The sequence below is a fragment of the Chroicocephalus ridibundus genome, chromosome 4, assembly GCF_963924245.1.
Source record: "Chroicocephalus ridibundus chromosome 4, bChrRid1.1, whole genome shotgun sequence".
Classification (NCBI taxonomy): Eukaryota; Metazoa; Chordata; class Aves; order Charadriiformes; family Laridae; genus Chroicocephalus; species Chroicocephalus ridibundus.
The window spans coordinates 73,612,781-73,626,244 of NC_086287.1; the positions used below are offsets into that span (position 1 = coordinate 73,612,781).

Sequence of the window (13,464 nt, forward strand, 5' to 3'; positions counted from 1 at the left end):
TCTTTCCTTTGAGGGTAGCAGAGCCCTGGCACAGGCTGCGCAGACAGCACGTTCACGCTTGCGCAGAAGCGTTTTGCCGACACGGCAAAAAGGGTATTTGGTCATCCTAACGCACCTGTAAGCCTGGGTGGAGTTATGGATTCGGTAGGCGGAATTATGAGAATCTTCTGTGTATCAGTAATGGGTGAGCATCCCGGTGAGGTGTGCTAGACTTGCGGGTCTTCCTCCTGGCGCCCGAGGTCAAATAAAGCGATATCTCCTCTCTAAACTGCTTTAGGTTTTGAGGGCTTTTATTTCAGGTGACGCTGCTGCCGTCCTTGTGGCAGTGGACGAGTTACTGCCGGGCTCAGCTTTGAGCTTTCCCAGTTTTCAGTGGACGTACAGCCCCCGCTGCGCCTGCCCACCCGCAGAGGGTTTCCTAGAGCGGGCTCCTCTTTCGCTTCGGAAATGTTAAGTTCACAGAACCTTAATAAAAATTTGACCCAGCTACTTTTTGAAATGTTTTTTTATTGGTGAGAGGGGTTCACCCCTCACCTGCCCGGACAAGAAACAGCCTTTGTTTGCCCACCTTTAGCTTTGAACAGTGACTTTAGTCAGGACGTGTTGTAGCAGGCCCCTGCTTTAGGTAACGAAGGAGACAGCTCATCCTTTATCGGTGACCCAGGGTTCATCCCCCTCCTGCCGGTGCTGCAGGTTAGTTGTCACACTCAGATGACTCCCCATACCACAAAACGCTGAGCCTTATTTTGCCAAAATCCCCTCTTTATCAGGCAAATAACCAAGAGGTCTAGAGCAGTTACTTCACGTTTTATTTGAAGCACGTTGTGCAGACGTGGCACTCCGCTAGTCCTGTTTTAAAACCTCGGCAGCTCCGGGAAGCTGACGCTTCCTGTGGTGTGAACGCGAGCGAGGCGCTCTCGCTTTCGCCCTGTCTCACCACCTGAGATAAAAATAAAATAAAAAAAAAAACAACAAAAAAACCCAACCCAAACCAACCTCATTTCCATCTCCCACCGGTATTTTGAGAGAGTTTTGAGATGCCTCAGGGAAAAGCGCTTTTCTCAATGCTCACCTGCGTCCTCTTCTGCAGCCCAGCTTCCCCTGCCGAAATGAAAGCACAGTGCAAACAAGATTCATATAAAGAAAATAACCTTTATTAGACAAATCAATCAAACCCTGAAAAAACAGTGTCAGGTAAACATTACTAAAGGTTTTTCCAGCAATGCAGAAACCTTTGAAACTGAGAAATTCAGGAAGTTTCACGTTCCTCTTGTTGCATTAGTAAATTCTCTCCCTCTTGTGACACGAGCTAGTGCTGTCCCAACAGCCCATACATTTTGCATTAACTCAGCATTTATTTTAAAAGAGTGACTTCTAAAATCTTCCCTGTGCAACTGTTTCCCCACACAATTTTGTACAAAGGTGTCAAACTGTGTTCTCTTTGCTGTCTCTACAAAAAAAAAAAGAACAAGGTTTATAAAACATCCAGCTTATGAAAAATAACCAAGTGGTTTATGCACAGTACGGGGATTTCCCAGCTGGAAGGGAGATGGTCTGTACGTTGAGAGCAACTCGGGTGGGCTTAACATTCGAGATTCCATGGCAGCTCCGAGGAGGAAAACTGCAGATAAAGAAAGGACTGCTCCGTCTTCTTCCTCAGGCTGAACGGGACACCACTGCCCTCCCAGCTGGGGGAGCCCCATTTACAGCGCTCCGTAAAACCTGGAGTAAACAGGAGCTTGGCAGCAAGTAACCACAGTTTCCAAAATTGCTCATTTTTCTTTCCTGTCAGAAGAGGGTGAGGGTGTCCCAGACGCGCAGGGAGCTTTGGTGTTACTCAGGAACAGGCCAAGTTTGCCCTGCTGTTACACGGTGCCACCTCGCCCAACGCGTGGCTAAGCTTCAGCATTATAATCAAACCCCCTGCAGTGGTCTCAGGTGCCACCACCACCCAAAACTCCTCAAACAAGGCACGACGGTGGGACTGGGGTACCCGGAGAGGGGCTGAGGCAAAGCCAGCAGCCAGTCCCTGTCACCCCGGGGCCGCCGGGACAAGGACCCTGCCCCAGCGGGGAGAGCGAGACTTACAGCTTAAATTAGTTTAAATTACAGCCAGGAAATGAGGCGATTTGCACCTCCTGACCTCCAGCAGACAGCCCTGCTGGCTGCTCTGACCTCCCTGGGATGTCCCCCCCCCTCTCCTGGGACACTGCTGAGGTGTGACAGGGTGCAGGTGGCAGCTGGTGAGCGCAGAGGTTGCACAGGGAAGAGCTGGCAGCTGGTTAAGGCAGAGATAAGCTCAGCACCCGAGGCACTGCACGAACCATCTGCAGAAACAATTCACCGTAACAATGAAACTGCTTTTATTAAAACAGAAGTGTTAAGCCAAGAAAATAAATTATCGCTATGACAGAAATATTTAGAACATAAAGGAAGGACGTTAAATCTTGAGCTCCAGGTCAATACAACCCTGAAACAGTTAAGCTACTTTTCTTAAATACCTCAGTTTTAATTCATGCCCTTCCAAAAAACTTTATAAAATGTGCAGCTTACAGAACAAATAGTAACAGAGTCACTCATAACAAAAATCTGTACAGCTCATAGCTTTAAAAATAATACTTTTTTTTTTTTCTTTTTTTTTCCCCCTCCAAACTGCTATGTTACTTGTTACTCATTAAATATAGGGCTAACAAGTTTTGAACGCCCAAGGTCCCATCCAACACCAAAGCTATTACGTGTAGCTGACAGAAACCTTCTCGGCACTTCCCCCCAGCCAGAGGTCAGGGTTTGGACTGTTTAAAGAGCCTGATTATGTGTAAAAAAACCCCAACAACCCCATATCTTCATAGGTGAAGACTGTCTCCTCCTGCTGGTCAGAGGCCTGGGGTCTTCAGTGAGTTTGAAATGGCAATCAAACCTGGAACACAGCACCGTGCAATGGGTTAGACCGGCTGCACTCCCCTGATGTGGCAGGGTCCCCCAGGTCCCTCTCTGCCCCGGCCAGCGGCGATTTTCCAAAACACTTGGAAAAAAAAACATTGGTTTGTCAGAGCCGCATTTTGGTGGGGAAAGAACATTTTACTGGGAGAGCCTCGCAGGAGAAGCGCGGCTCTTCCCCCCTACCCCCGGGGAGGGCTGTTCCTGCGCCTCAGGACTCACCCAAGGCTACACGCTGCTGTCAAACCCTGCTGCTTCGTGGCCACTTCAAAGCTCTTGTCTGTGAGCCACCACCCCCCCGCCCTCTCCCCGAGAAGGGGCTCTGGATCTTAAATTTGAACCGTGGCTGGTTCTGAACTCCTGCACCTGCAGACGACAAGCCGTGGGCCTGCTTCTAACAGCCCCACGGCACCAAACCTACGAGCCATCTACCACCCTGTGCCTTGACCACGGACGGCCTAACCTGCCTCCCTCGTGCTCACCCGCCTCTGCTCAGTCCCAAGGACGGGGAGGAAAGAGCGGAGCCAGAGGCAGGCGGGTTTGAGGGGGCGTGATGTGGCTTTCCAAGGGCTCCCCCCTCCTCAGATCAGACAAGGCATCCTCCAGAAATCAGGAAATACAGGAGCAACATCTGGCAGCTCCCTCGGGACATCCTGACCATAACCCTAGCAGGTTCCTCTGCCTGGTGATGTGCAGTTTCCTTCGGAGGTTCAAAGGAAACTGTGGGATAAATCCAGCCTGGGGAGAATACCATGGATTCCCTAAGGCAAAGTTCAGAGGGACTAAGGAAGAGCAGGATTTCGGCAAACAGCTACAGGAAACAGATTAGTGGTTAGACAGCTGGGCAGCATCCAGAGAGAAGCAGCTCATCTGAAGACTGATGAGTAGGTGGTGCTCAGCCCTCTGCTACCTGAAAGGGATTTTGCTTGTTTTGCTTCTGCTCCTCCAAACCCGGAGGCATCAGAGCGGCTGTTTAAGGCGAGGGCTCTAGGGGAGCTGGTCTTCTCTAATCAGATGAATGGGAGCCTCAGAGATCAGTCAGGAACGTGTGTGGAAAACTTCTCATTGAGAAGCAGAGGGTGAGGTTCTCCTGACTCAGAGCTACTGACAAACCTGACTAACACTCAGAGCTGCTGGAAAATCCCCTTCAGGGGCTACTTACAACAACTCCACTTCCTTAGGCGGAATACGTGTGCAGAGGGGCTCACACTATTGTCGAGGGACTTATGGTGACCTGGCCTGCTTTCTGCAGAGGAGAGAAGCCAGCATTAGTACAGGGTTAGAGGACAACAGCATCAGGACACGATCTAGTAGGAAGGGAAGCAACTGAGAACTCTCAGGAACATAAGTGGAGACACACTGACATCTTAGAGCGACAGGGTCCCGCTCTTCCACCTCATTGCTCCCCGAAAAAGGCCCAAACCTTCCAGGAAAGGAGCTCAGCAGCATCTGCAGCAGAGCTCCCTCCATCCCAGGAGGTTTCGTCTGTGCCCCAGCCCAAGACAGCATTACAGCTCCTGCATGTAGCCTCTAGCACTGCAGGTCCTTTCCAGTGCATCTCCTCAGGGATCTTGGCCACCGCAGAGGCGGCCCTCACAACAGAGGAGGCCAAGTCTCTGCAAGAGGACAGGTCACTTCCCCACAGTGACTCCTAGCCCAAAAGCAGCATCTTCAGCCCCACCGTGAGAGGCAGCAGCTTGAACCGGGGAGGCAGTTGCAGGAACAGGCAAAGTGAAGAGAGTACTTTGGCTGCTTGCACTTACTGCAGAAATGTACTGGCTGTTTGCGAACCGGGGTTTCTCCTCCATGGCAGAGCTGTGTTGTGAGCCCAGAGGCATGTAGGAGGGTGAGCCCACGTCTTCACAGAAGCTTTCTTGTGGGATGCTGGAGACACAGCCACTGTCGGAGCCACTGGAGACGCTGCCTGACATGCAGTGCGATGACTCTGAGCTCTCTGTTGCTGGGAGAGGAGAGGATGGTCACTCTGATGACCACGAGTTTGGCCTATATGACCTGTGCCACACACGCTTAAGGTATCTGTTTGCAGAGGCACTGGCCACACAAGCCCACAGATAAGCCACACTCCTGTCTGGGCCTCTTTAAAGCCACCAGCAACAAAATAACCCAAGGAAGTGCAGCAAATGATGCTGGTGATTGGCACAGACTGGCCAGGGAAGCTCACAAAGGGGAAGCCAAGGTGTCACTGGACGTGGCTGGCCAGAGCAAGGGACAGAGCGCCTCGCACGAGAGGGGCAGGCAGAGACACGAGCACTGGTCTCCAAGGCCATGGCAGCCCCAGTGTGCGGCACCAAGCCTGCCACGGGGATGGCGGCAGGTGGGTGGGCACTTTATTAATCCCTGTCTCTGAGCTAACTCGCCCCATGAGAGCTGAGGCAGAACTGGCACAGAATGCCAGGGCCCTCCTTGCCCCACTTTGGCTATGGGGAAGGGATTGCCATGACCCCAGTGAGCCTGGTCCAACCGCACAAGCAGGGAACAAGGTGTGGGGACGAGCCCAAACATGCCGGGGCGCATTGCGGAGCAGCGGGCTCATACGTACTCAGTGATGGCTGGCTGCTCGTCTCGTGCTCCAGCTCGTCTTCCTCGATGCAGGTGCCAATGTCAAAGGGGCGGCCGGGGGCCAGGACGCCAGGCAGCAGGGCCTGGTCCAGGTACATGTGGAGGTTGAGGGGTCCCAGCAGGGAGGAGGAGGAAGGGCTGTAGGCAGTGGGGGTGCTGCCAGCGGAGAGCTGCGCCTGTGTCCTCTTGTACGGGTTGGAATGGTCAAACAGAGACACCGCAATTGATGCTCTGGTCCTGGCACCTGCCAGAAAACACACCAAAAAAGCCCTGAGCACCAGTCCTGCTCCACACGGAGCAAGGGGGCAGGCACGGCTGGCACTGACCTCTGCCTTTCATGATGTAATCGATAGCACGATCATTGATAGCTGCCTCACTGGGTTTGATATCCAGGAACGGCTTGTTGCCCACACCCATGGAGACCATCTCCTGCATGCGGATTTCTGGAGAGGAAGAGACCCACAGCCACATCGTGAGGTTGCTCCAACCCGCCCCACAGGCGCTATGCAGCCCCAGGCCAGAGCACGCTCCTGAAGTACTGGGATTAGATCTGTTCTCCCCTTGCTCCCCAGCCTGAGGAGTCTCCACAGACAAGCAATCATGCCCTGCTCTGGCCAAGTAGCTCAGTGCCATGCCACATACAGAAGTCCTGCCAAGCGGGAAGCCTGGGGCAGAGAGGAGGGACTCAGCCAGACAACTGCCACGCCAGCAGTGGCCTAAGACTGTGGGGAGAACAGGCAGCTATTCAGGAGCACAGCCCATGCTCACAGGGCAGGGAACCCTGTGCTAGTATCTCCCGTTTCTCTCATGGAGTCCAGGTGGGTGTCTACAGCCACAGAGAGCTTGGACTGGTCAAGTGGCCTGGGGATGAGGGGCAGGGAAGGGACATGCCCAGCCAAGCCCAGCGCATGCTCCTGAGGCTGCATGCTGGCACACAGCTGCTCGCTGCACAGAGCTGCCAGGTAACAGGCTCCAAACCTACTCAGGACAGCACGAGCTGAACCGGGCTCCCGCACCTTTTGCGGCACAGACGCCCCGGGAAGGAATCACACCTTTATTGCGGGCTGCCTGCTGCCACAGGATCTTGGCAATGTCACTGGTCCAGGCCTGCTTAGTCTCGGCTGAGCTGGCCTGGAGGATGTAGGTGTCGCTGGACTTTCGCCTTCGGAACCAGATCTCAAAGCGCAGGCCACTGTCTCCAGAGTTCTCCGTCAGACCAATGTCTGCAGTCTGCCAGCAAAAGGAAGAGCAAAGCATCAAATGGGGTTCCACCAGGAGCAGGAAGGGTAAACTCTGTCTGCACCCTGTGCCAGAGCTACCCCCAGCTCGGCAGACCCAATGGGAAGGAGCCTGAGGGTCTGTACAGGAGCAGGTACGATATGGACACAGCTGAGCAGAGACAGTCCAGGCAATTCCCAGTGCTTCATCCAGAGTCAGCACCATCTCCCTGCCACACACACACTGCCTTTCCCTCATACTCAGCATCCCTTAGAAGACCTTGGCCCCACATCTCACAGCACAGAGGGGGCCCAGGCATCAATGCGTGAAGTATTCCCTTCTAGCTTCACTCCACGGCCTGGAGAAAGCATAGCAGTGGTGGGAATAGCACTTCTCCTGAAGGTGCTCCTGCTCCCGCTCCCCATTTCAGAGCCATGTGTCCATGGGAAAACCAGCCATGGACACCTCCTGCTCAAGAGGGAGCTGCGGGGCTGCCCTTACCTTGAAGGAGCGCTTGTAGATATACACATCAAAGCCACCCTCAATCCTCTTGGGTTTGCTGAACAGGATGAGGTCCTCAAAGAGGAAGACGTGTCGCTGGCACTTCCTACGGCCCAGCCAGATGGTGAACTCGTCCTGCCGCACCAGCTGCCCCTGCTCCTTCAGGTTCACCTGGACACAGGGAACATTCTGGTAAGACCCCAGCAGGATCAGCTCCAGGCAACCCCAAGGTTGACATGGAGAGCGTGGTCCCATATGGCTGTGGTCCAGGTAGCAAAGAATTGGCAGCTACCTGTCATGTCAGAAGGGCTCTTGAAGATATAGGGCTATGTGGGACTGCCAGAGGCCACATCAGGCTGAAACAACTGGCTCAGACCTCAGGGGAGAGCTGCACCTTTCTCCTAGACATAACCCACAGATGACCCTCTCCTGCCACCCTGTGCAGATCTGAGACAAACCTCTGGGGTGCCACCTAGAGGCAGCAGCCAGAGCTTTCTCCTGGGGGAAAGAAGAGAACTGAAGAGGAAAGGAGTCCCACCACACTGCCAAGAGCACATCTGGGTCAGAAGCCCAGGCCCTCAGTTCTTCCCGCCCCAGAACCATCTTCCTCCACCCTGAGCCCTGTGGCTTCTCCTCCTCCAGTGCTAGACTTTGCATGCCTCTCCTTCAAGTCCCACCTAGCAGATTTTGGCTTACCCTTGACATCAGCTTCAGCCTGAATTCATTCTTGTAAACTGACTGTCTCATCAACAGCTCAAGACAGATGGAAGGGCTCAAGGCAGCCTGCAGGACACCATCTGCAAGGGCTGCCAGGCTGCCTCACATCAGCAGTAAGCACCTGGGAGCATGTTCATGACAAGCAGCTCACCCAGCTCAAGTAACAGCATCCAGGCTGTCCGTCCTAGCGGATCAAGGAGACCTTGCTCTGTGCCTCAGTAGTTCTGCTACTGGTAGACAGCCCCCTGATCACTGTGGGAATTTGAGGGGAGGCTCACCATATGATCCAAAGACCCCAAGTCTAGAGAAGGGGAAAAAGCGTGGCTCTGACCCACCCCAGGCAGGGGAGGACACTGGAACGTACGTCACAGTCACGGATGGCATCCATGGCCAGCAGGTCATTTCCATGCCGGAGCTGAAACTTCACCATCTCCTCAGCTGCACGGAGGTAACCCAGCTCCTGCTCTTGCGCCTCACTGCACTCCTTGATCAGGTCCTTCAGGAGCAGGGCATATTTGCTCATCCGCTGGATGGGTTTCAGCAGGTAGGAGGCCAGGTCCATCTTATCCCCAAGCTGCACCTGCTTGAACTGAGAAAGGCAGCAGAGAGTGAAAGCAGCAGGTTCCCACAGAGAGCCCTGTGCCCCCAGGCAGGCACTAACACCCACAGCTTTCCTGACTGGGTTGGCTCTCTTCGCTCTGCGGGGAAATGCAAGGCTACAGGACCAATGCTGCTGTGTGCTGGGCTCCTTTCCAAAGCGCTCACTGCACCTCTGCCCGTCTTCCCCCACATATACTTGTGCAAAGAGCTGTGCCAGGAAAGCAGAGGTAGCGCTGAGCACACCTCAAGCAGGAAAGCTGGGCTTGTTTAAACAGATTGGTGACCCAAACACCAAGAGTAACCAGGATGCAGGCAACGGAATTTACCTTGAAGAAGGTATTCCCATGGCTGGCCAGCAGTGAGTCCGACTTCGGCTTGTTCTTGCTATACAATGCATACATCCCGAACTGGTCTTTCTGCAAAAGAGATCCCCACGTGAGACCAGCGCACACCCTGGATGCAGTGATGGGCACGCCCCTGGGTTGGTTACTCCAGTACTTCTGCCTCCCCCAGGCTGCACCAGAGCCTCCTAGGATAGGAATGACTTTGCTTCAAGTTCATTAAGAGCCAGGAATGTTCTTGTCTTCCTACTCCTACAATAGCTAGGACTTTTTAACCCACAGTCCTGCTACCGCTTGCCCCTTATATACCCCAACAGATACCAGCAGCAGCAAACATGCATGGACTGCTGAGCTTAAGACCAGTGCCCCCTGCTTCTCCCTAGCAGCCCTTTTCAAGAAGAGCAGCAGGTCTGCACCTCTCGCTCACTGAAGTCATTCCACATTGACACCACCGACAGAAGACAGGGTAAGGGATGCCCCTGCAGAAGCAGGTGGGCTTTAAGGAGCAGACATTTTGCTTCCCTGGCAGCATCTCTTGGTAGCAAAGAGCAACAGGAAAGGCCAAGAGCATCTGCTGCTGCCTGGGCTCACCCTCACAGAACCATCCCAGTCCAACCTAGCATTTGAGCCGGCAGGGGACAAACCAAGCCAGCACAGGGTAGTTCTCTCCCTCCCGAAAAGAGCCACAGCCCACTAACACACAGGTGAGCAGCCAAACTGGGCAGAGGCTCCAAGCATGTGTCCAGAGGAGTCCGACCCCGGGGGGAAGGTGCTGATGCCTTACGTGTCGGAGGAAGCAGTGGCTGACCCGCAGCGGGTGGTTGCAGCAGCTCTCGAGCTCTCGCAGGAAGTACTGGCTGTGGAAGTCGTAGAGTTTCTCCAGGTTCCCAAAAATGACACTGCGCTTCCCACGCAGGTCCTGGGGGAGGTCGAGGCGCTCCATCTCGGGGAAGTAGCTATCGATGATGTAGCAAAGCGACCTCACATATTCCCGCTCTGTGGTTACCATCTCATCAATGATGTGCCGCAGCTTGCTGCAATAGGAAACACTCAGCCTTGAAGGGACCCAGAATGCAGCAGGGCAACAGCAGTCAGAGTACCTGCAAAGCTCTAGACTATCCCCATGGAAGTTCTCCCCAAGACCCAACACAGAGATGAGATGATCCCTCAGCACCAGCCAAGCTCAAGTTCACAATTGTCCTTGATAGCTCGGACCCTGAGCACTGACAAAGCTCATGGCTGATCCAAGGAACACTGTCAGCCTTTCTGTTCAGGAAGGGTGAGCCCCAGGTTAGCTGTGGTCCTGACCCAACCTCCGCAGGACACACACCCCTGGGCCCATCCAGCCCCTGCTCTGGCTGCCCGGCGAACGGCTGCGCTCCTGAAACAACAGGGACAGAAGAGGCCACAATAACTTCTGTGAGGAGGAGTCAGCCTGATGACTGGATGCTGTGGGAGGCAATGTTAACCCTGGGAAAACACCAGCTCTGGACCCAGGTGCTGTTGGGCTTGTCCCAGTAAAAAATGAGAGTGGGAAACAAACCTCGTATCACTTCATCAGCAAACAGACGTTCCTAGCACGGGTTGCTCCACATGCCTCTGAAAGGATTGCTCTTAGGTACTCAAGGTTTCCACTGTGAGGCAGTGCAACACCAAACATAACTACTCCAGCGTGTGCCTGCCTTCCCTGCCTCTCAGCTCTCCCCCAAGCCAACTCCTCTGGCCGGGCAGAAGACAGAACAGCCGGACTGCCTGAGTGCCCATGGACAGGAGGACTGCTGCATCGCTCCCTGGAAAAGCAAAGCAGTTGGCTTCCTATCTGCTGGGGTTCATCCCCTGCCATGAGCTTTCCTGACACACACTAGGCTATCAGAGGCCCCTTTCAGAGGATTTCACTGTCTCCAGCCATCCCATCCAGAGCAGAAGCAGTGGAGGGGCTCTGTGATCCCCCTGCCTTCAGCACTAAGTTTCTCACCTCTACCACTGCTACTTTTTAATATTTTTTTAAAATCTTTTCCAATGAGAGCAGCTGAAAGACCTGCCCTTTCAAGAACAGCTCTCCATAGCCTAGGCATTTTGCAGTATGACAACAAAGCTAAATTGAAAACCTCAAGGACAAAGAAGGAAGAGAACAAAAGCCAGCTGTTGGCTACCCAAACAGAGATCTCAGCCCCAAAGGGCAAAGACAAACACCTTCTGACCTGTGAAGCTGCTGCCACAGGTTACTGGAAGTGTGTCCCTACCAGTCTGGGTACAGTACCCCCCAAAAGCGTGTGGGATGATGCACTACGCTTCTGCTCTCCCACTGCACCTGTACTACTGGTTTGCTAGGTTCCCCAGTACTACATTTTTGCAGATCCTCATCCTCCACTGCCAGCAACGTTCAGAGACTCCCTGTCCCGCCTGGGAACTGTTCTTTCCCCTCCGACGGAAGAACCGTGCTGCGGGGGAGGAATAAGAGATCCCATTTCCCTGCCTCTCCCCAGAGGCAGCTGCCAGGCTGTGTGGGGACATCCCCGTGGCAGAAAAGCTGGAGCTACATCTCTATCTATCCACCCTGTACCCACTGTCAAAGTAACTGTCACCGCAGAGCTCTTCACACCTTTGCTGGCTGCCTTTTCACCACCCTGAGGACCAGAACACCGAGTGTCACAGCCACTTACCTGCCCCAGCTCTTGGATTCCGACACGGAGAGGCAGCCCCTCTGTCCCTCCGGCAGGCAGTCTGCAGCCCAGCTGTGACCAGCTTGCTGCCGCAGCGCAAAAGTCCTGTCCACCAGCTCAGTGCTGCTCACCTCCAGGCCCTTAATAAAGACACCGGTGTTGCCGTATCTTGCCGGCTCACTCAGCGTCCTCTGGCAGCCTGACCACAGGCTCTCACCGCAGGGGAGGTCAAAGCTTTGGGCCTTCCGGAGCATCCTCCTGGGAGGCAGCTTCCCAGAGGCTGGAGTGGATGTGCAGGATGGCTTCACCTCCAGGTTTTCTAATATGCTCTCCAGGTTTGGCTTTTCTTCAGGCAGTTTTGGAGACTTGGAGGCCCCGTTGGCAAAAGAAACTCTGCTCGAGTGAGAACCGGGGCTGAGAGCAGCTTGGCAGGCAAATTCCTCCCCAGCACTGCCATCGCCAGGGCAGCTCAGGGAGGGCGAGGGAGCCTTCTCCTTAGTCCACCCCGGAGAGCAGTTGGGCCTGTTGTAGCAGTGGGATGCGCTGTATGTCCTGTCCCAGTGGGACCCGGGGGTGGCCCCCTCCGAGTGCCTCCGGTGGGACAGACTGCCAGCCTCACTGCCAGCCCGGGGCTGCTCCCCCGCAGCTGGTTTGCGGTCTGACAGCAGAGACCTCCGTGTTCTCAAGGCTGCTTCGAGTTTCTTTTCAAAAACCAGCTTGGTCTCCTGGCATTTGGACCAGGCAAATTTCCACTGCTTGAGTCCCTTGTCACTCTTCAGCTCACAGGCCAGCTCCTTCATCTCCTGGAACCGGGCATCGCTGATGTCTGGGTGCTGCCCCTTGTAACTCTCCAGACACTTGATGACACCTGCACAGTGCTCGGCAGAGCTGCAGTCCTCCATGCTGATGCAGGCAAGGTGTCGCATCCCTTCCAAGGCCCACTCGTATGCCTGCAGAGAGCGAGAGCAAAAGTCAACAGCCAGTCAGAAGGATTCGGGGAAGAATAACCCTAATTTGGTGCCTAAAGCGCAAGACAAGAGAAAGGATCAGTGTGTGGCCACCACAGTTCCTCGAGTGTGAGAGGAGGGGGGGCCGCTATTGTCAATGGGGCTTAACAATTCAGTAAAACAAACAGCTCCTTATGCAGAGGGTTTCAGCTGTGCTGGCTGCTCTGCCACAGCTCCACCTCCCCACCAGGTCCCTGTGACGCTGGGCACCCACGCTGCTGGGCATATCTGTCCTCTCAGGACAGGGGGGGCCCAGGGGAACCTGTTGCCAAGAGTGCAGGAATTCACACCTCAGTGTGGCCCTGCTCAGCACAAGACCTAGAACTCGCCCTCCTCCTTTGCCCAGCTATTCTCACCACTGCCAGGCAGGACGAGGTCTAGGAGCATCAATGAACTGCAGAGAATGGAATTGCTGCTCCACATGCCGTTTCCCTGGAGCTGATGGCACACAGACGCCTGGAGCTCAATCAGAGCTGGGCTCTGTGGATCCCCGAGTGCTCTGACCTATCCTTGCAGCAAGTAGGAATCTGAGACCATATAAGCCCCGTTGCAGCTTGTGCACCTTCCATGCCTGTTGGCACCCGAGCGGTGTGCTGTGCGCTGCCTACCTGCCTGGCCCAACTCGCTACTGCACTACATGCTTATGCTGGTTAGCCAAATATCAAGCTCAGCAGATTATTTCTAATACTCCAGGAATGCTGGAAGCAGTTTCATGGGGCTTAACTCTATCAGTGGTGCTTGTGCTGGCCTTGCTAAAACAGCTCTGCCATATCGGTCGAACAAAAGGAGGGGGACAAAATGTGGTGCAATGTGACAGACGCAAGGTAAGAGTGCCTTACCAGCAGGGCAGGAAAGGGGCTAAGGAAGTACCATGCACCAAGACCTGACTTTGGTAAAAGC

The 13,464-nt window shown here is 54.4% G+C and overlaps 1 protein-coding gene across 8 annotated transcripts in view; it reads right to left on the reverse strand.

The window, feature by feature from the left end:
• Positions 1-1,157: 1,157 nt before the first annotated feature.
• Positions 1,158-13,464, reverse strand: part of PLEKHG4 (pleckstrin homology and RhoGEF domain containing G4) — a 92,155-nt gene continuing 79,848 nt past the window's right edge. The window contains exons 14-24 of one of the 8 annotated variants that reach the window (XM_063334090.1): positions 11,558-12,507; positions 9,679-9,928; positions 8,880-8,969; positions 8,318-8,542; positions 7,237-7,407; positions 6,534-6,747; positions 5,844-5,960; positions 5,498-5,761; positions 4,701-4,897; positions 4,100-4,183; positions 1,158-2,917 (exon numbers count right to left, since the gene is read on the reverse strand). In XM_063334090.1, the coding sequence (XP_063190160.1) occupies positions 4,142-4,183; positions 4,701-4,897; positions 5,498-5,761; positions 5,844-5,960; positions 6,534-6,747; positions 7,237-7,407; positions 8,318-8,542; positions 8,880-8,969; positions 9,679-9,928; positions 11,558-12,507 (2,520 nt within the window). In that variant the 3' untranslated portion in view covers positions 1,158-2,917; positions 4,100-4,141. Of the gene's footprint in view, positions 4,898-5,497; positions 5,762-5,843; positions 5,961-6,533; positions 6,748-7,236; positions 7,408-8,317; positions 8,543-8,879; positions 8,970-9,678; positions 9,929-11,557; positions 12,508-13,464 lie in introns of all 8 variants that reach the window. The other 7 variants (XM_063334092.1, XM_063334093.1, XM_063334089.1 and 4 more) reach the window with 7 other exon arrangements.